At 43.4% G+C, this 21,807-nt stretch overlaps 1 protein-coding gene across 6 annotated transcripts in view; it reads left to right on the top strand.

Moving 5' to 3' along the window:
* kif21a (kinesin family member 21A) overlaps window positions 1-21,807 on the top strand; it is a 124,115-nt gene that overhangs the window by 74,759 nt on the left and 27,549 nt on the right. For 4 of the 6 annotated variants that reach the window (XM_070550216.1, XM_070550219.1, XM_070550215.1 and 1 more), the window contains exons 4-21: window positions 2,364-2,504; window positions 2,633-2,764; window positions 2,887-3,063; window positions 4,097-4,212; window positions 4,364-4,559; window positions 10,669-10,858; window positions 10,929-10,995; window positions 11,093-11,293; window positions 14,672-14,734; window positions 16,999-17,071; window positions 17,147-17,261; window positions 17,452-17,640; window positions 17,919-18,118; window positions 18,188-18,295; window positions 18,369-18,437; window positions 19,319-19,464; window positions 19,581-19,722; window positions 20,066-20,260. In XM_070550216.1, coding sequence (XP_070406317.1) covers window positions 2,364-2,504; window positions 2,633-2,764; window positions 2,887-3,063; window positions 4,097-4,212; window positions 4,364-4,559; window positions 10,669-10,858; window positions 10,929-10,995; window positions 11,093-11,293; window positions 14,672-14,734; window positions 16,999-17,071; window positions 17,147-17,261; window positions 17,452-17,640; window positions 17,919-18,118; window positions 18,188-18,295; window positions 18,369-18,437; window positions 19,319-19,464; window positions 19,581-19,722; window positions 20,066-20,260 — 2,520 coding nt within the window. Of the gene's footprint in view, window positions 1-1,642; window positions 2,042-2,363; window positions 2,505-2,632; window positions 2,765-2,886; window positions 3,064-4,096; window positions 4,213-4,363; window positions 4,560-10,668; window positions 10,859-10,928; window positions 10,996-11,092; window positions 11,294-14,671; window positions 14,735-16,998; window positions 17,072-17,146; window positions 17,262-17,451; window positions 17,641-17,918; window positions 18,119-18,187; window positions 18,296-18,368; window positions 18,438-19,318; window positions 19,465-19,580; window positions 19,723-20,065; window positions 20,261-21,807 lie in introns of those variants that run through there. The other 2 variants (XM_054733518.2, XM_070550217.1) reach the window with 2 other exon arrangements.

Raw genomic sequence — 21,807 nt, 5'->3', positions numbered from 1 at the left:
GGAGACATTGGTTGGAGGGAGCAGAGAACCCCTTTCTCATATGGACAGACCATAAGAACCTCATCTACCTGAAAGAGGCCAAACAGTTGAACCCCCGTCAGTACTGCTGGTCCCTTTTCTTCTCTCGCTTTAACTTCCAACTATCATACAGACCTGGTTCCAAAAACACCAAACCCGATGCCCTCTCCAGGCAATACGCTTTAGATCGAGAGGTTGAACCTGCCACTGTTCTTCCTCCAAACCGTATCATAGGTGGAGTCACGTGGGAGATACGCGATCAGGTCCTGGAGGCCCTCAAAACCGACCCCGGACCAAATACCGGTCCCCCAGGAAGATTGTACGTACCCCAACCACTCAGAGGCAAGGTAATCCACTGGGCACATACAGGCAGGTTCTCCCTGCATCCAGGAGTGGGAAGGACGGTGGCCCTCATTAAGAGGTCGTTTTGGTGGGCATCCATGTACAGAGATACTAAAGACTATGTTTCTGGATGTCATACCTGTTCTCAACAGAAGGGGGTCCATCGTCCTCCGGCAGGTCTTTTACAACCTCTGCCCATCCCTTCACGTCCTTGGTCCCACATTGCCCTGGATTTCGTTTGTGGTCTTCCCAGTTCTCGTGGCTTCACGGTCGTTCTCACGATTATTGATCGTTTCTCCAAAGCATGTCACCTTGTCCCTCTTAAATCTCTCCCTTCCTCTGCAGACACAGCGCAGCTCCTGGTTAAACATGTCTTTCGCCTCCATGGAATTCCTGAAGAGATCCTGTCAGATCGTGGCCCACAGTTTGTGTCTCGTGTATGGAAGGAATTCGCAGAGGCCCTTGGAGCTCGGGTGGCGCTCACCTCTGGACACCACCCTCAAACGAATGGTCAATGCGAGCGCATGAACCAGGAGCTCGGTGCCATGCTGCGCTGTGTCTGCTCTACACACCCTTCCTCCTGGAGCACGCATCTACCATGGGTCGAATACGCACACAACAGCCACGTTTCCACCGCTACAGGTCAGTCACCTTTTGAGTCTTCCCTTGGCTATCAACCCTCTCTATTTCCCCAGCAGTCCCCGGTGTCCTCCTCCGTTCCCCATTTTCTTCGTGGGGCTCGAAGGGCCTGGGTCTCTACCAGAGCGGCTCTTGACCGTACGGCCCGGCGCAACAAACAACTGGCGGATCGCCGGCGGCGTCCGGCACCCGTCTACCTGCCTGGCCAGTCTGTGTGGTTGTCCTCCAAGGATATACCTCTTAAGGCCTCTACCCGCAAGCTGTCCCCTCGATTCATAGGACCGTTTAAGATCCTCAACGTCCCTTCGTCCACCACGGTTCGTCTGGACCTTCCCTCTTCTCTCCGTGTTCACCCTGTGTTCCATGTTTCCATGGTGAAACCTGTTGTTTCCAGTCCCCTCTGTCCTTCTCCTCCCCCTCCTCCTCCTGCTCGCCTCTACAAGGGGGGTTTGGTTTACACAGTCCGCAAGATCCTGGCCTCTCGTCGTCGGGGGCGTGGTATCCAGTACCTCATCGACTGGGAGGGGTACGGTCCGGAGGAGCGTTCCTGGGTGCCTGGTTCCTTCATTGAGGATCCTTCCCTCATCCGGGAGTTTGAAGCTGCCTCCGCTGGGACGCCGGGAGGCGTCCGTTGAGGGGGGGGTACTGTCATGAGTCGGGGTGAGTACTCTGCCCATCATCTCATCATCTCTGAGGTTTTTTGCCTGCAGGAGAGGGAGCGCAGCTGATCCGAATCAGACTGATCAGTGGGGCGGCTTTAAAAGGAGGAGGAATATCCTCATTCGACGCTGGATGATTATCTACTGCCTGACTTACCATCGTTGGATCCGTTCCCGTCTCCAAACCTTAGGAATATTCACCGGTTCGCTGCCTGGATTACGTCTCCACCCAGCCGCCCCGCTCTCCACCGATTACGCTCTCTCTCCTCTGCCTCATCTTCATCCACCTCGTCAGCTCAGCTCATCCACCCCGATATCACAAGTCTTCTCTGGATATCACCCCGGCTCATCTCCCCTCCGCATTCATCCCGGACTTCCTCATCGTAAGTTCCGCCCACAAACAATTCCTCCGAACTACAATTCCCATTACTCACCTCTGGTCTTCCCCCTAGTTACCGCTTCCGGACTCGTCCTCCCGTTGGATCTTCAGAACACCTTCAGTTCACATCCACATTTTAATAAATTATTGTTCTTCCTTTACATCATCTCCGTGCTTGATTCTGTATGTCTTGGGTTAGACATCTTCCTCAAAACATGACAAGCTTTAGTGTTGAACACAGTTGCTTTAAGATTCCTGTGAGTTTGGAAAATGTAAATCTTGATTTAAAGTGATGTATAAATAATTTCCTCGCTGCCTTCTTCTAGCTTTATAATGAAGAAGTTCTGGACCTGTTTGACTCAGCACGAGACATGAAGCAGAAGTCTCACATAAAAATTCATGAAGACGCCAGTGGAGGGATCTATACAGTAGGAGTGACCACACGCACCGTATCCTCAGAGGCTGAGGTAAACACAACAAGCACATCACGTCTGCACCTAGAAACGTTTTTTACCTGTAAGGATAGAGGAAGTCAAATGTTCATTCTGGGTCAGTAGATTGTTATTATTATAATATCGCTTGTCTGCCTTCTCAGATGATGCAGTGCCTAAAGCTGGGAGCTCTTTCTCGCACAACAGCTAGCACGCAGATGAACGTCCAGAGCTCTCGATCCCACGCCATCTTCACCATCCACCTGTGCCAAGTCCGCGTCTGTGCCTCTGACAATGTTGGTGCACTGTGAGATTTTTATTTACAACAACCACAGTGTTGGTTAAACCTGTGAAATGTGAAAAGCTTCAAGCAAATGTTTGACTTTAATCACGACTTTTATTTGTAATTTTCTATCAGCAAGAAAGTGAGAATGAGAACGACAACAAGGTGTCCAATGGGAACTCTGAGATGGACGAGTACGAGACCTTGACTGCCAAGTTTCACTTTGTGGACCTGGCTGGTTCTGAGCGACTGAAGAGGACTGGAGCCACTGGTGACCGAGCCAAGGAGGGAATCTCCATCAACTGTGGACTGGTGAGCTTCTCTGTTGGGATTCGCTCCAGCAGAAACTCGTGTTGGTTTTCAAAAAGTGTTTTTGGATCGTTTTGTCAGATGTTTCTATGGTTACAACCATTTCAGGAATTTCAAAGGCTTTTATTTAGTTACAGTAGAAAGCAGATGTTTACTTCATGAAAAGAAACAACCATGTTTCTTCACTGTCAGACATGAAATCAGATGAAACCTGTTAGTTGGTTAGAGGTTCATCTCAAACACTTTGCTCCTGAAACCGAACAACTTTGGTTCGTCACTGAGGTTAGGTCAAACACCAAGGGCTGGCAGGTCCTTCTCGGGAAGGAGATAGATTGTGTTTTTTACAGATGAACACACTGTGGCAAACACCAGAACATAACCAGAAGATACTGTGAAGATGCAGGCTGAAGCTGGAGTCATTTTCTTCAGTGAAACCAGTCCTGTAGCAACGTGGCCATCTCCAAACACAACACAAAGCAACAAGGTGACAGCATCATGCTGTGGGGGCGTTTTACCGGACGAAGCTGGTGTTTTCTCCCACAGTCAGTGGGCGAGAGGTGTGGGACTTCTGGTCTTTTTAACACAGCGAATGTAAAACATGGTTTCAGCGTTAGGTTTGGTTATGATTCATCAGGGTTTGATGTTGAATCTGTAGCAGCCTGTGCAAAATGACCGTGGTTATCAGAGGAAGCATTCATTTGGGTGCACTCGCATCAGCTCACCACTACTAGAGTTATACTGCCATCTAGTGGCTGAGTCTGATGAACGTCTGCAGCTGCGTTTGAATTTTAAATCTGAATGATTTTTCAGCCTCTAACAAACAGGAAGCCATTTCTGCCAACAATTTATCAATAATTGATTATAGATTCTGAAAAGTAAATGGAAATCATTTTACTTCAGTGTATTTTTCCTGTTTCTCTTACATATTAGAGGTTTTAGGTTGAGGAATTATTGAACATAACTTAGTAATGAGTAAGTGTGGAGGTGATTTTGAACCTTCTAAACTAATTTGGCTGTTTGTCCATCCCTGTTTCAGCTTGCTCTGGGGAATGTGATCAGTGCTCTGGGTGACCGGAGCAAGCGGGCGTCTCATGTGCCTTACAGAGACTCAAAACTCACCCGGCTGCTGCAGGACTCGCTGGGAGGAAACAGGTAACAGATGAGCTCCTCTGTCACTTTACAAAAGGAATGCAGATGATGATGTTATATTTTAATAACACATTTTTCATATAAATGATAATGGCAGTCTTTATAAAAACGATTATGCAGCTTTTTATTTTTCTCCTTTTTTAACATGTTTCAGCCAAACAGTGATGATTGCGTGCATTAGTCCATCTGATCGTGACTTTATGGAAACACTGAACACTCTGAAGTACGCCAACCGAGCTCGCAACATAAAGAACAAAGTGATGGTGAACCAGGACAAGGCCAGCCAGCAGATCAGCGCTCTGAGGACGGAGATCGCTCGGCTGCAAATGGAGCTGATGGAGTACAAGACGGTGAGGGTGGGGCTAGGTCAGCCTGATGAAATTAGCTTTTCATGTTAGATTAAGTTTTCTAAAGTATGCTTTCAGATGATAAATCTCCCCTTCTCCCATATGGTTGAAAGTGGAATGAAACTGTCCCAGAAGCTGCCGTAGCTAGCGCTAATGATGAGCTAATGCTAACACTAGCCAACTAATACTAAATAAGCCATGAATTAAAAAGATTCGCACTGTTTACTTCTTCTCCTTTTTCTTTTTTTCTTCATTTTCTGTATGTTTTTTTGTTCCTTTTTTCTTTTTCTTCTTGTCCTTCTTGTTTATTCTTCTTGTGCTTTTTATTGGCGGTCGGTAAACTGCCTAAATATGAGCTACCAGCACAGAGAGCCTAAGTCTCCTCCATTTCCAGTCGGCTCAAAAAAGCCAGACGGGGGTGGTGGGGTAACCCTCATGTCCATGCTGTCTCTGGAGGAGCAGATAGGAAACAAGACCTCCTGTAACTTAAAATGAACCAAAGCTTCCTCCCAGTTTCTCTTTAAGCTGAATTTAACATCAGTTTATCTTCATGAAACAAAAGAATAAAGTGGAACAACAACTTCTATCTTCTATTTCTCTCTCCTTTTAACTTCTCCGTGTCCCTAAATAAAAGAGACACATGATCACGCTGCAGCCACCGTCACTCTCTTTCCCCAAGACCGGACCTCCCGACATCACAACACTCGGTCTGACTGAGCGCTTCCAGGAGAAACAATAATGAAATAATTAGAATAATAACGCGTTTGGAGGAGCGTCCTCCGATCCTCTCTCTCTCAGTCGCTGATCGAGCAAGCAGAGCGCCGCGTGACAACCCGCTCAATTAACATAATTTACAGCCCAAATCCAACAGAACCAGTCGGGCTGATTCGATTCGGGTTCGTATAAATCCAGCGCCCAGCCCTGCAGTTCCACATAAAGGCAGATCAAAGTTTTCTACCCGGTAAATGTGGAGAACACTGCTCTGACAGATGTGGATGCTGCGCTGGTGCCGCTGTTATAATAACACAACTACATTCCACTATAACCGATTATGGTTCTCTTCTATGATGCAGAAACGTTTATGCCCGCATCTCGATGCACTGATTATTTGATTATTTTCCTCAGCTCTATCCTACACCTCCTGGTCGGCCTTCGGGGGTGGGGGGTGCGCGTGGGGTTTGGGGGCCACAAAGAGAGGGCTTGCAGGCCTGACGCGGCCTGCGGGCTGCCAGTTGAGTATCGCTGCCATTAAGCAAGTAGAGACCTCCCACTAGCGTACCTGCCCAAACCACAAAACGGTTAAGAGCGGTTTCTGGTCAGCAGAGGGCAACAGAGTGCTGTCCAATGTGGAGAGGCTCGAGTTTCTTAACTCTTTAGAGTTGCTTTTAAAATGGTGTGTAATAAGTAAGTAGTCATCTCAGGGCTGGACTGGGACAAAAATTCAGCCTGGGCATTTTGACTGGAGACCGGCCCATCACCTGGTTTTTTTGGAAAAGACATTAAGCCTTACGCTGTTTCTGACACACACCAACGTACACTTTCTTGTTGGTAATATTTATTTATCAATCTAATAAACGTAAACCTACACCATCCTTCCTATCCTGGTATTCTAAAAAGTACTTAGTAAAAAGTAAAAAAGACCACTTGATTAAGGTAACACCCCAACAATCTCTAACACTTGGTAGAAACATGACATTAAAACAGAGAACTATTAATCAATAATGAATATTAATATAAAAAAAGACATTTATGGAAATTTCCATAAACTGTTTTATCACCACACCAACAAGGAAATATTTTTACAATACATTTAAAAAAGAAAGTAGACAGAGAAAGGTGAGATAAAATAACTTAATTGACCATTTGAGGTCTTTTTAGAGATCGTACAGGTGCAGTATCTAGAAAATGTGGGGAAAATGCTGACATCATACACAGTATTTACTTCTGTAACTATTTGTTAATATGTTGTTAATACGAGTTGCAGTATTTATAGCTATCTTGTTAGGGTGTGTAATTGTTGGACGGAATCTTTAACAAAACACACAATAATTTTTTTTTTGTGTATGATTGTGTGCATTTAGAATATCTATATTAAAGTCTCCACAAACACTAACTTATGATTATTTGTATTTAATGATACTGTACATTTCTGAAAAACAATTCATATTAATAATTAATTATGAAATATTTTGTTTACAAATGAAATTTTTACCTTCTTGACTAAATATTTAACATCCAAACTAAATATTTAACTTTTTAACTAAATACTTTGATTACAAACTAAATATTTGCCTTCTTAAATATATATATATAGCATCCAAACGAAATATTTAACTATTTAACTACATATTTTGTTTACAAACCCAATATGTATCTTCTCCAGGGCCGTGCAGAGACCTTTGATGGGGCGGGTGCTCAAAGTAAAAAAAAAAAAAAAAAAAAGGGGCACTTATAGAGCAATCCAATAAGTTAGAAAATTCAGATAATGAGACCCTTGGGTTCAAACAACATAATAAAAATATATAAATTAGTGTCATTAGTGTTAATGTTAGTTCATAAATAATAGTTTTAGTTTATATAGCTGACTTATATCTAGAGATGTTACAACCACATTTTTGCCCCTGATCCAAGTCCAAGTTGTTGGATTATCTTCCAATACTGAGTCCTGTTCTGATACCAGGTGGTGATGCAACGCATTATAAAAGAAGAAAGAAGTCGTCCTTCTGTCTGTATTTGTCATTTTGTTATTTTAGCCTGAAAAGGTCACTCATTCAGGAAGTACATTTAACAGAAATCAAGATACTTTATTGCTATTGCACAGGTGTACAACCAAAGATATGTTGTGCTTACTAAAGACAGCTCTAGTAAGAGGTAGTAAAATAAATGTAAAATAAATGCAACCACAGAGACTTATCCAGTGTGATCTACAGCTATGTTAGCTGAGATCTTTTTCCTGTCAGTAGAAAATTCTTGATCCCATTCCATGATCTCACTGAACTTAACACTAAACATGAGAGCTCTGCTACCAACCTAACAACAACACCCTTTACACAAAGGCACCATCATCACATACGTGGCAGGAGTCTCAGAGAAACTTAGAAGAATCTTCTCCAAACACAACATCCCGGTAAACTTTAAACCCAACAGCACCCTCAGACAGAACCTGGTCCATCCAGAAGACAAAACACCCAAACAGAAGCTCAGTGGCCTAGTGGTAGAGTGTCCGCCCTGAGACTGGGAGATCAGGGTTAGATTCCTGGTCGGGTCATACCAAAGACTTTGAAAAAATGGGACCCAATGCCTCCCTGCTTGACACTCAGCAATAAGGGGTTGGATTGGGGGGTTAAACCACCAAATGGTTCCCGAGCGCGGCTGTGTCTGCAGCTCACCGCTCCCCCAGGGGATGGGTCAAATGCGGAGAACAAATTTCGCACACACATCAGTGTGTGAGACAACTATTGGGACTTTGACTTTAACTTTATGCAGTCCAGTGTAGGAGCACTGTCCAGATGTTTACATTAGAGAAACTAAACAACAATTACACAAGAACATAACACAACACAGGAGAGCCACCTCTTCAGGTCAGAACTCTGCAGTCCACCTCCACCTGAAGGACAAGGGACACACCTTTGAAGATGACAAAGTCCACATTCTGGACAGAGAAGATAGATGGGGAGAGGAGTAAACGAAGCTATCTATGTCAAACGTGAAAACTCCACTTTAAATAGGAGAGGGGCTTCGATTTCACCTTTCCAGTACCAACAATGCAGCTTTGGATCTCATTCAGTTTCAGTCTGGTTTTAGAAAACCAGAACAAGGACCAAGAGGACCAACAGCGTTGTTTAAAAGATTAGAACTTTTTTTTGAATCTCATTCAGTTTCAGTCTAGGTCACATCTTCCTGCATCTAATCAACACGATGACTCACCATCAATAGAGGCTAACGACTCATCAGGAGATGGAGAGGTGGGGTACTCAGAGTAGTTTCTGCTCTTTAAATAACAACAGACAGCTACAGCTTATGAGCTTGACTCTCCCATATTCCAGTTAGAACTGACAAAGCTCCTCAGAGGAGAAGTGAAATGTTTTAAAGAAACCAAAGAAGTCCAGTTGCCTTCATCTGAACTCTTTGGAGTAATAGTCAATAATAAAAAATACATAATAAAGTAATAAAACGTATATAATTATGCTCACATTCACTTTTACCATCTCTTTGTGGGAGGCGGAAAATTTATCACGGTTAACCCTCTTATGACCATAAATATAACAAGTATTTTTTTGTTTTTGTTTTATGGCTTTAAAATTGTAATAAAAGTGTAAAATATTTGTAACTCTGCTCCTTTTTTTCAGAACAACCTCAGCTTTCAGTGTCTGGTTTGTATTTGTGTTTATGTTTATTAAATTCTGTAAAACTGCAGCTTAAATGAAAAAAAAAAACAGATTTGAAATTTCTTTACATTTATTACTAAACAGGAACTTCAAAATGACGAGCAAACTATGTCAGAAGAACTACCGGTATTTAAACTCAGAACTGTGTTGCAAACACTCAGAAAAAAGTGTGACCCCTGACCTCATGTTAACCAGTTTAATGACTGCAGCCTGTCTGTGACCACAGGTCTATGCTCGGGTCCAGAGAACGGGATACAGTAAAATAAATACTAGGTATCATAAAATAACACTCATGGGCTACTTCACAGCTGTAGCTACATTTCTACCAGCATTATGAAGATCAATAAGCAGATAAAAGGTTAAATCTAAACATTTCATTACAAAAAGTCAACTAATAAAATTCTGCACAGATAACATTTTATTTTCAGCTAAATAAATATTTATTGTACGTATAAATAATGCTGGAATGAAGCTGAATCATTTAGTAAACAGTTGAGTGTTCAAATAAAAACCAGTGTGACTTTGATCTGTCCCTCCTCATGTCACCATCTACAGAAACAGCCTTCTGGGACACCTGACCAACCAGGTGGATTTTATTTGTGACGTTTCCATAACTTTATAAAAGCTGCTGATGAAGATGATCAGATCATCTCCTCCTTTTGGTTCTCGTTCTCCCGTCGCGGTTCGCACCGTTTCTTTCAGTGACGCTGCAAAGTTGGTTTCCTTCTAATAGCGATTTTTGGAGTAACATGAATTACATCATTTAATACCTCGTTGGAAAGCTCGTTTTATGAACTTTTAGAACCCGTTTGAATTATTTTTATTCGATTAGGACTTCAGATGTTATGACCCGGAGAATCTAGAGTGAGAAACATCCGTGATTCTTTGTTGTGAGTTTATTCAACACTTCAGGAGAAGTCTCTCTCCTATCAGCTACATAAAAAAGAATCCTGGTGACATTTGTTCATAACTTTTCTTCAAGTCATTCATGTAATCTAAAATGTAAACAGTTTCTCCATTAACTGGATGATTGAGTCTGGACATCTCCTATTTCTTCTCGATGTTTCTCTCTCATCAGATCCAAACTGACACCATGACCAGCAGCTTTTACAGCAAACATTGGCTAATAAATGGATCCGCTGATGATCAAATGCACCTGAGTTTAGATGTCACCCACCTTTATTGCCAATAAAACAAAAAGAAGAAAAAAATGGTGGGGAATGAGGAGACGGCCGGCTCGGGTTTCTCCTCCTCCTCCCTCTTTTCTTCTCCAACCTGTCGCTGGGCTGAGGCTCCATCCCTTCCTACATTGGTTTTACTTGAAGCTTCACTACCAAACAACTGTGAGATTTTAACACATGTGCCAGCATCAGCCTGAAGGGCCAGTTTCTTTTAGTCAAATTTTCTCTGCTCCTCCTTTCCGTTTTTTGTTCTCCATTTTGTTAAGCTCGTCTGTCTGTTTACTGAGACTCAAACAACTGGCAGGTGCATCAGACCTCTGGCTATTGGACCAGTCCAGAGTGTATTATGACCAATTGGCCAATCCACCAACTTTTACGAGGTGTGGCGCGGCGCGGACAAGTTGTCCGCAACAACTAGAGGCCAGAAAAAAACAAAACAAACAAAACAGACACCGGCCCATAAAAGATGAAAGGGTTGGCCCAGCGGGCAGTTGCCCGCTATGCCCTATGGTCAGTCCAGCATTGAGTCATCTCCTGTTGCAGGGTAAACGCATGATGGGAGAGGACGGTGTTGAGAGCTTCAGCGACATGTTCCATGAGAACTCCATGCTGCAGACCGAGAACAGCAACCTGAGGGTGAGAGTCAAAGCCATGCAGGAGACCATCGATGCCCAACGGGCACGCCTCACCCAGCTGCTTAGTGACCAGGCCAACCAGGCTCTTGCCAGGGCAGGTGAGGCTGCTGGAACACCTACATCAGTTGTCTAACTTTGTCACACAACTTGGATCTCTGTCTTCTGCAGGTGAAGGAGGCACAGAGGAAATCGGAAACATGATACAGGGATACATCAAGGAGATTGAAGACCTTCGGTAAAAATCTGACCAGATCAATTCTGTGATTTCTTCGTTTTGTCTTTTTTCTGACTTGACCAATGTTCTGGTCTTTGTTTCTGGATGTTTTCCTCAGAGCTAAACTCTTAGAGAGTGAAGCAGTGAATGAGAACTTGAGGAAGAACCTGTCCCGTGCCTCTAATCGTCAGTCTTTCTACGGAGGGCCCGGCTTCTCCTCCCCTCTGCTGGCCCCTGAGAAGGAGACCTCAGATGTCATCGAACTTGCTAAGAAGGACCTGGAGAAGCTGAAGAAACGAGAGAAGAAGAAAAAGAAAAGGTGGAAAAAATCAAAGCAGTTTTAATCGTTTAGCATCTTCTTACATCGTTTACCCGTACCGAAGCATGTTTAAGAGTAAAAGTTACAAAAAAAATCCCAATTTTACTTTTTTATGGCTCCCTGAAAAGCCTCTGTTCAGAAAAATAGTTTACTAGCTAGGCTAACAGTTGATTTGAGTTTAGCCAAGTAAGAAACTGATCAAACTACTTCAGTCTCAGCATTGTTTTATTAACATTAAAATGCAGTTTCTGCCATATTTTACTTGTTTCTGCAGAAATAATTAGCGATGTTTCTCTGAACAGAGGCCTTTCAGATCTTCACTGGATGTTAAACAATGTGCTTCAAAATGGACAAAGCCTCCTCTGAAACAGGAAACTAAGGCCCAATCCCAATACTCACACTTCCACACTTCAATTGTGCGATCCTGGCCAGGGGCGTGAGTGCGTACGGTGTCTCGAATCTCAAGTGTGGACGTTGACCACGTCCCCATTGCACCGTTAATCTGCACTTCACCCAAGTTTACAGTGATGCGGACCTGGGGCAAGGGTATTACCCACAAGCCATCAGTGGCGGTTCTACATGGAATTACTCCCCGGGCGAGGAACCCTTTGTGCGCCCCCCCACCCCCACCCCCACCCACCGCCACACCACCCCACCTGCACGAACACACGCATGTTTTCTACAAACAGGCTTGTTTTATTAGAACGACTATTGAACATTCATTTTTCTAAGTTGCACATATTTACATTAATTACTATGAAGTTGTCAGAATGTAAAGCAATATACATTATATACTGTATCAAAATATATAGAATCAAATATACAAAAACAAACAATAACTAAATATTAAGAATATATGAACATAATATATAATAAATATTCTAAATAGCAAAAATATTTCACACATAACAAACTAAAGATAATCACTACAGCATTGCACTTAAAACAGAAAACACAAACTAAAATTAAAACCTAACCTTGATGAAACGTCATCAATAATGTCATCATATGAAATCTGCTCCCCTACTGAGTGATTGATACTAATCAGAGCCAGGTGAGTGAGCCACCCCTGAAACATAGGTGACCTCAGGTATGACTTGATCAAGTTTTGAAAAGCTCCTCTCAGCTTGAGCCACAGTGACTGGCAGAGCAGTCCAAAAGTTGGGGTAGATCTCCAATAGATCTTTATCATGATCTATAATATTTTAGAATGGCCTCTGAAATTGTAATTTAAACTAACATAAAAAACTGTAGACTACCAAAAATGCCAATTTTTACAGAACAAATCATGTAAAAATAATCAGTGCAGGCATCTGCAATAAATAAACAGGATAGTTAGTGGTGACTGGGGAGTTTTCTTCTGCTTGTAGAGTTGTTTTATTTATTATTATGTGAACATGATCAACATGTGTTTGTTGTTGTTCAGGCAGGCCACAGGCTGCAGCGAGCATTTAACAAATCCTAGTTTGAATCAGTAAAAAACGATTCAATGAATTTTTTCGAACCATTTGAATATTCGTTTCAATATTTCAGCCCTATTAGCTCTGTTAGCAATTAGTTGACCGAATTTAACCGTTAAAATCCCAGTTACCTGGTTCAAAAAATTGAAAACATGCATCATCTCCTCTTTTCTTCCTGAATCGGGCACCTGGTGATTTTAGCCTTTTTATGTTCATCTCTTCTGTTTGGCTCTTGACTCAATAAGTTTCCTTTAGTCAGGACTAAACAATTTGACCTCGATCGTTTTGTTTTTCCTTTTTTTATTTGGTCATTTCACACAATTCAGAAACACCTGAAAGAACGATAGGCCTGTGTTTATGATATTATGAATGAAATGTGCGTTAAATGGAAGAACATCAAGATTGACTTTAGCCATGTTAATACAGTTGATTCAGCCCCTAACCGCGCTTTTCATTTGGAAAGACGCAGAGGTGAATTCCCCCGCCACACCCCTCCCCTTCCTCTTCTTACACACACACGGAGCACGTGAACGTTCTCGGTCAGCAGGAGCGCCTGCAGCTGCAGGGGGCGCCAACTCGCTGTTTCCAATCCAGACACTGTCATATAACCGATAAGAGAAAACCTCGGTGCGGCGCAGATTTCTTTTTTTCTTTTAAATCAGCGCCTGTGCGCCCCTTTTGTGTCATGAAAAAATGCCGCCCCGGGCAACTGCCCTGTCTGCCCGTGCCTAAAACCGCTACTGCAAGCCATTGCTGTGGGAGAAAAGGCTCAAGCTCCTTTTCTGAAAATGTGAATTTTCTAATGAAAACAGTTAATTTTAGGATGATTAGTTGACGCTCTAAAACTTTTAGACAAAGCAGCAATGAATGCAAATTTATTTCAAATAACTGTTTGGTTGTTTCTTTAAAAGTTGTTAATAAAGGTTTTTGAAAAGCATCACAGTGAGCAGAATCCCGGCACGTGTTGCGGTCGATGACATTATTATTTACACAATTTTGTAACACCCTCTCGAAGCCTTACTGCACACTTCCTCCAAGTGCACTAAACCAAAGGCCGTAGGGCACGGTGTGAGCATCGGGATTGGGTCTAACAAAGCCACGCATCTGGAGGCATACCGTAAAAAGTGTAGTAAGTGCTCCTCCAAGAGTGCTAACACCAGATATGAAAATGTATTTATCTACTTACTTACAATGTATGGCTCGTCTTTGCTCGTCATCTAGAGTCTTCTGCTGCTGATCCGTAACTGGCAGCAGACACTCACAGAAAGGGAGTGAGAAAGTGACTTTTTGAAAAGAAAGATAGATTGCAGTAACCCAATTTTACCAAGGGGTTTCATTCTTACTTCATTCTTACATATTGCACCTTTAAACAAACATAATAATTATGGTTAAAGTGCCAAACGGGGTGATGTTTAACCCTAAATCACTGCAGCAACAGGAAAACACGCAGCCTCCACTTGGAGATGTCTGGCCTCTGGTTAGATTTGACATACTGTAGATAGAAGGTGAGATATTTTACTTGTAAAGCAAACATTTTCTGTAAACGTAACCTCGCCCACTGACACAAATAGGCTCATTATTCTTATTTCTTCTCCAGATAAACAAGAAAGCAGCGCTTGAATGTTACAAGTGTTTAACCACATCACAGGAGCTGCTGTCTAAGTGTTAGATAGGGTTTATTTACATCTTTCTCTGCAGGTATCAAGAATTTGGAGGTTTATTTTGTTTGTTTATCTGCATAAATAAACTAACATGAATGTGCATAAAGACTAGATGAATAAATCACAGATGAGATTATTGTGCTGCTGATTTAATTTAGACTCACAGAAACAAGTTGGAGCTTCCAATGACCATTCTTTCCTCCATTCTTCCTTCATTTCTTTCTTCCTTCTCTGGTTTGGCCTTTCCCTCCCTGAAGACTCCAGCTGCTGTTGGAGGAGAAAGAAAGGGAGGAAGGGGAGGAGGTGGTTGAGGATACCAGGTTTGTCTGAGCTTCCACCCTCTCGTTCCTGTTCCCATCTTTTGCTTCCACAGATGTTTGTTTCACTTTTATTTCTTTGGGCAGACATTTTCCTCTCTGGGTTTCCGCACAAGGCTTCTTACAAACCCTCCCTCCACCAAATCATTGTTTGCACACCTCTTAATGCTAAACACTTTTTAAATATTATATATATATATATATATATATATATATATATATATATATATATATATATATATATATATTACTATAGTTCGCATTATGTTTGGTGCAAGCTTTTTAGCAATGTTGCTGGGAGCTAAAGCTTGTAGTTCCAGATGTTTGCCCCATCTGGAACTGTTAGTATGTGGTGTGGAGCACGAGGAGGATGAAGGCTCCTCCTCTTTTGTCTGGTCATGTTATGACCTGCTGCTTAACCGTGCTGGTGTATTTGAGCCACTCAGATGAAAACATGATTAGTAGGAAACTTTATTAGTTTGTTCTCACAGTTTTTGACAATAAAGATAAGATTTTGATTAAAAAAACATTTCCTGAATCAAGATGAGATTACAGTTGGTTTGTTGAGAGAAAAAGTCTAAATTGTTCCAGGAATTAGTCCTAATTGTTGAGAAGAAAAGTCACATACGCTGCCTGTCTAAAAAAATGCCACCTGGATTTAACCAAGCAAACAGGTAGGAGCCTCCTATTGGATAACTGTTGCATGGGTGATTATCTTTCAGCTGCAACAGGTTATTTAACCCCTACTGATGCAATGAGTTGTTTCTCATTCCTTAAACAACCATGTGGAAAGACACATCAGGTGGTCGTGGAAAATATGGGGCCAGCTCATTGGCATCAAGCAGAGAAAACATCTAAGGAGATTGTAGAAACGACTAAAACTGGGTGAAGAACTGTCCAACGCTTTATTAAAAACTGGTCTGATGAGTCCAGATGGACCTGTTCCAGAGTGATGGTGCATCAGGGTAAGAAGGAGGCAGATGAAGTGATGCAGCCATCATGCCTAGTGCCTACTGTACAAGCCTGTGGGGGCAGTGCTATGATCTGGGCTTGCTGCAGTTGGTCAGGTCTGGGTTCAGCAACAGAATGTGCTCCAAGAATGAGGTCAGCTGACTACCTGAATGGACAGAATGACCAGGTTATTCCATCTTCCCTGATGACACGGGCATATTCCAGGATGACAACGCCAGGATTCATCAGGCTCAGCTAGTGAAAGAGTGGTTCAGGGAGCATGAGACATCATTTTCACACATGGATGGGCCACCACAGAGTCCAGACTTTAACCCCATTGAGGATCTCTGGGGTGTGCTGGAGAAGGCTTTGTGCAGCGGTCAGACTCACCATCATCAGTGCAGATCTGGGTGAAACATTAATGCAACACTGGATGGAAATAAATCTGGTGAAGCTTTTCTAAACAACGCCACAGCGAATGTGTGTAATGAGCAAAGCTTTAGGTGGTCCAGCAACATCTTAGAAGGTGTGACCTTTTTTTTTTATGGCAAATTTTTTTTGGCCAGGCAGTGTTTTTTCTAACAGAGAGAGGAAGCTGATGTGCTGTTACCGGGCAGATTACAGGATCACATGAGCTCTTTATTCTCACAACAGCAGAACTCACAGAACGGCTTCAGCCCTTCACAATAAGAGTCACAGATGTACAAACAAGACAGATTATTTTCACTGATTCACAGTAAAAGTCCTGCTGCCACCCGATCAGCTGGCATCTGTAAAAATAACTTTAATGTTTTTATTTTTAATTAAATCTACACAAGGCATCATTGCTACAGATGGTTTAGGTTTTGTTCCCTTTCAGGCTTTTCTCATGTTTTTGTCAACATTTCAACTTTAATCTGGAAGTTGGGAAACTCTTCCTGGGTGGACCCAAATACATTGTTGTAGCTAACCTCTGGGATTGGTTGAATGATTTATCCGATAGATCCGGTCCATGGATGTAGTGACCCTCTGCTTCTGTTCAGGCTGCTGAGATTCCCCCGCATCAGTTCTGAGGAATCGTAACTGTTGTTCTGTTTTGCTGAAGCTCACACGGTTCCATCTGCAGATATGTGTTAATAAACTCTGAACAGCTTTTATTGCTTCCCTGGTGTAAAGAGCATTTAGAAGTCTGCTTCTCAGAAACACTGTGATGATGAGGTGTTGTTCACCACTAAAACAAGCACAGGTCTTCATGGTGTGAAAATATGTAGACCTACAGCTGGCACTCAGAACGGCGAGGAAGAGCTCTGAGTGAAGATCATCTCTGACTCTTTCAGTGCCAGCAAGGAGGAAGTTCCAGACAACGACCAGGAAAAAGTCACAGAGAGGATCGGCGACAACGCGGAGATGGTACGATCTGTTCTAAGTCTCATGTCCAGGCTGGAATCTGGTCATAAATCAAGCTGACTTCTGTTATCGACGTAGGAGGTTCAAGAGGCCAGTGACCATGAGGAAGGAGAGGAGGAGGAGGAAGAGGAGGAAGAGGAGATGGACATGGAGGAGAGCTCTGATGATTCTGACTCCGAGTCAGATGAAAAAGGTGTTGGGGAAAGACATTTCCTTTGAGATGAGGATCATGAAAATCTAGTATGAAGCTGAGCAGCTCAGAGTTTTTCAGGTCACTGACACGTCCACCAGGTGGAGCTGTTCAGCTTCTGCTAGGCTACATTTAACCTGCTGAACATCTGGGTCATCAGTCCTGGTTTCGTTAACTTTAATCTGTCTGACAGAAAACTACCAGGCAGACCTGGCCAACATCACGTGTGAGATCGCCATCAAGCAGAAGCTCATCGATGAGCTGGAGAACAGCCAGCGGCGTCTGCACACGCTCAAGCAGCAGTATGAGCAGAAGCTGATGATGCTGCAGTGTAAGATCCGGGACACCCAGCTGGAGAGGGACCGTGTCCTCCAGAACATGAGTAAGAACTGCTTAGGTTCATGTGTTCATCAGTCAGTGGAATGGATCTCCATCCCATCCACCAGGTGACACGTGTGCACTTAGGTGATCGTCTCAGCCGGGTTGTGTTGTCTTAAGCGTGCCTCTCCAAACACACAGAAACAGTTAAGATTTAGTTTCATAAGTAATAACAGATCAAACATTTGTTTGAGATGAAATGAAACTCGAATGCTCTCAGCTGCCTTTTTGCTGTCCTTTTGATGAATCACCTTATCGTATTTTTGTGACGGACATTTAAAGATTCGATGGAAAGTGGCACGGATGACAAGGCTCGTAAAATCAAAGTGGAATATGAGAAGAAGCTGAGCATCATGAACAAGGAGCTTCAGAAGCTCCAGTCTGCCCAGAAGGAGCACGCCCGCCTGCTGAAGAACCAGTCCCAGTACGAGAAGCAGCTGAAGAAGCTTCAGGTGGACGTGGCAGAAATGAAGAGGACAAAGGTGTGTTGAGGGCCGGCTGGCAGCTCCAGACGTTGGCCCTTGTTTTAATTTAAGGTTTGGTGTATTCAGGTTCGTCTCATGAAACAAATGAAGGAGCAGCAGGAGAAGAATAGGATGAATGAGTCTCGCAGGAACAGAGAAATCGCCTGTTTGAAGAAGGACCAGCGTAAGCAGGAGGTCAGCTATGAGAACACTGTCTGGGATTTCATGACCAGTTCAGGTTTTCATGCTGTGCTTGTTTCTTCCCAAGCATCAACTGAAGCTCCTGGAAGCCCAGAAGAGGCAGCAGGAACTGATTCTGAGGAGGAAGACTGAGGAGGTGAGCGTCAACAACAAGCAGGTGTTTGTTTAGGAGAGGAACAGAGAAACCAGGGCCCTTGTTTATCAAACCTTCATAGAAACTGACCTACATTCCCTCCTATGACCAAAATTTAGATTGTGTATACGAACAGTCAGAAGACTGATTTATGAAACGTGCGGTGGCCTCTCGTACGCACGATCTTCCGCAATCGTCTGATGATAAATCCCACCTGTGCGTACCCAGGCGCTCGTGTCCGTTCACTCATTTACTTACAGAAATGCCCTCAGTTAACCATCTTTGGTCACCCTACATCCTCACATCCTCAGCACAAGACGGGACTCCCTGTTGTTTTCCAGAAAAAGTAAGAAAAACCTTTATTGACAGCAAGACTGAGACACTGGCTGCTGAAGAACAAAAAAACAAACAAGTTGCAGAACTTCTAAACACGGTTGGGACAGAGGAGAGGTTCCTGTCAGAAGTAAATAACAAATGAATCTGATAAATGGTAGAGTAACGGCTTCTCATTACAGTTGTTCTGTTTGGAGTCGCTTTCATTTGGAAATGTTGACTGAGTTCAGCCTCTTCTGAGCTGTTATTCAGTCTGGTTGTGTCTGAGACGGGGAGCAGAGGAGGTTCTGGGGGTTCTCGTAGTTGTAAAATAAAATATGAACTGGAATCGGATTTTGCGAGGTTAGTCTGTCCCCCTAGTGGCTGGCTGCAGTAAAACTTCAGAGTTGGCCCCAGATTCTGGAAGAAATGTGTGTGTGTGTGTGTGTGTGTGTGTGTGTGTGCGTGTGCGTGTGTCTGTGTCTGTGTGTGTGTGTGTGTGTGTGTGTGTGTGTGTGTGTGTGTGTGTGTGTGTGTGTGTGTGTGTGTGTGTGTGTGTGTGTGTGTGAAAGGTGACTGCTTTGAGGAGGCAGGTCAGGCCCACTTCAGGTAAAGTGGTCCGGAAAGTCAACCTTCCAGAACCAGCTCAGGACTCCCTACTCCGCCCCCCCTCTGGGCGTACATACTCATCCAGCAGCTCAGCAACCAACAGCACGTGGTGAGTGTGTGTGTGTGTGTGTGTGTGTGTGTGTGTGTGTGTGTGTGTGTGTGTGTGTGTGTGTGTGTGTGTGTGTGTGTTTGCGTTTCTAACTGAGGTGTCTCCTCACTGACCAGGTCCTACCGGCGCACCATGGGTGTTTACTCAACCAGAGGTGCTCGAAATAAGTGGCAGACTCTGGAGAGGCGCATCTCGGACGTCATCATGCAGAGGATGACCATCTCCAACATGGAGGCCGACATGAACCGGCTCCTTAAGGTGAAACCATTTTAGATTTACTTACATCTGCCTGAGGTTTTATTCAACACGAGCACCTTTTCTGATTCGTCTTCTCTGGTTTTTCAGTCATCCAGAATCACATCTTTGCAATGATAGGAGCTTTTTTCAAGTTTGTAAATGAATGAAACAAATCACGATCAGAAATGGCTGTCGGCATGTCCGAGTACCCCTCAGTTTGGATTTCACCTTTATTCTGAATCATGACCCATTAAGCTGCTTTAGAGCAGAACCTAATTTATTTATTTAAATAATGAAGCAGGTTTAGGAAGAACCCCACGAGGAGAGCAGTTCTGTAAAGAATTTTGATATTTTCCACCCACAGCAACGAGAGGAGCTGACAAAGCGTAAAGAGAAGGTCATCAGGAAGAGAGACCGGCTGCTGCGGGACGGGGTGGAGCCAGAGAAAGCTGTGCTGCCCCTCAACGAGGAAGTGGATACACTGACCGCCAACATTGACTACATAAATGACAGCATTGCTGACTGTCAGGCCAACATCATGCAGCTGGAGGAAGCCAAGGTTTGGAGTGGTTACCATTGGTTACGCTCAGTTAAGGCCGGATTAACCATATGGGCAACTGGGCAATTGCCCAGGGCCCACGAACTCTAAAGGGCCCAGGGCAGAAGGGCACGAGCAAAATACTGTAGGCCTATCTGTAATCTCCCGCTTTATATTAAACTAGGGTGACCGTACGTCCGGTTTTTCCCGGACATGTCCGCTTTTCACTCTCTGTCCGGGGTGTCCGGACTGCGGGTTCTTGTATTGATGAAAATGTCCGGATTTTCATCCAGGAGCAGGGATCAAATTATGTTTGAGCTGGATATCCTACACATCCAGGGGAGCCAGAAAAAAGTTTTCTACCTATATTACATCATTTATGGACTCTTTAGAGCAGAGAGCACAGAGAGCGGCACAGCGCTGCGTTGTTGCGTAGTGATCCAGGCTGCTGCGTCCAGCGCACGGTCCATTCTCAAAGTGGCGCAACCAAAAAAACTATAATTAGCACACGATCGTTCATGTCCGCACATGTTCTCTACTTTCTGTCTTATTTGTGCCTGAAGCGCTCTGCCACTGCGCAGCTCATCACCTGTGCTGCGCGGTGCTGCGGTGATTTCACCTCACTGACACAGCAACGAAATGCACTCTCCGCTTTGTGGTCAGGAAATCCCTTTGATCTGCTCAAAAGTAACTGATGAGGTGAAAAAGTAAGAATCCAGGCAGCAGATTTTCTGGAGAGTTTAGAGGAGATGCAGGAAGATGAGAGACAGACAGGACAGGAAATAGTTAAATAAAAACAAGAAAACAAAAAATTAAATGTAGGTAGATTTATCCCCACGACACGTTTTTACCTGTATAAAACATTAAGTTATACACATGTAGTATTTATACATCTGATACAATTCAGATCACCTTCAACACTCAGTCACACAGCCAGGGCCGTTTCAAGACATTTTGGGGGCCAAGGCAAAATGACCCCCCCCCCCCCCCCATAACTGGGCTCCCCAGAAGCCTCTGTGTAATCCATACCCTCTCCAGGAGTGTTAGTTATACAGTGTTTATAAAAGCCCCTCAGACATCACTGACATGTTCTAATATTATCAGATGAAAAACTAAATGATCAGACATGCTGTCTCATCTGCTGCTTTTCTAAACTTGCAAAAAGTAACAAAACCATCTGAAAGCCACTATTTGTGGATTCTCTGAAAGTTTCCATGGAGTGTGTGACAACTTATTTTTTCATTGATCCTATCTTCTAATCTCACAGCTGAAACAAGCATCCTTAATAATCTGTGCACAGGAAGCTTATTGATGCTGTATTAAAACAAAAGGTATAATAATTTATTATTAATAAAACCTTGTTGCAGCACTAAAGCAAAAAAATGAGATTTTGCAGTAAATATGCTAAATATTTACATATGAATTGTTTTAGAGCCCTTTTATTGGCAGAATCTGATATTAATTTAGTTCTTACAAAAAAATTGGGTCCCAACGTGGTTTGTGTGGCGTTGCCATAGTGTGACGTCATAGGCACAGATCCCCTGTCCTCTTGTTTGGAAATGGAAATA

Source organism: Nothobranchius furzeri, chromosome 4 (assembly GCF_043380555.1).
Source record: "Nothobranchius furzeri strain GRZ-AD chromosome 4, NfurGRZ-RIMD1, whole genome shotgun sequence".
NCBI classification, from domain to species: Eukaryota; Metazoa; Chordata; class Actinopteri; order Cyprinodontiformes; family Nothobranchiidae; genus Nothobranchius; species Nothobranchius furzeri.
This window is presented reverse-complemented; position numbering and strand designations above follow the sequence as displayed.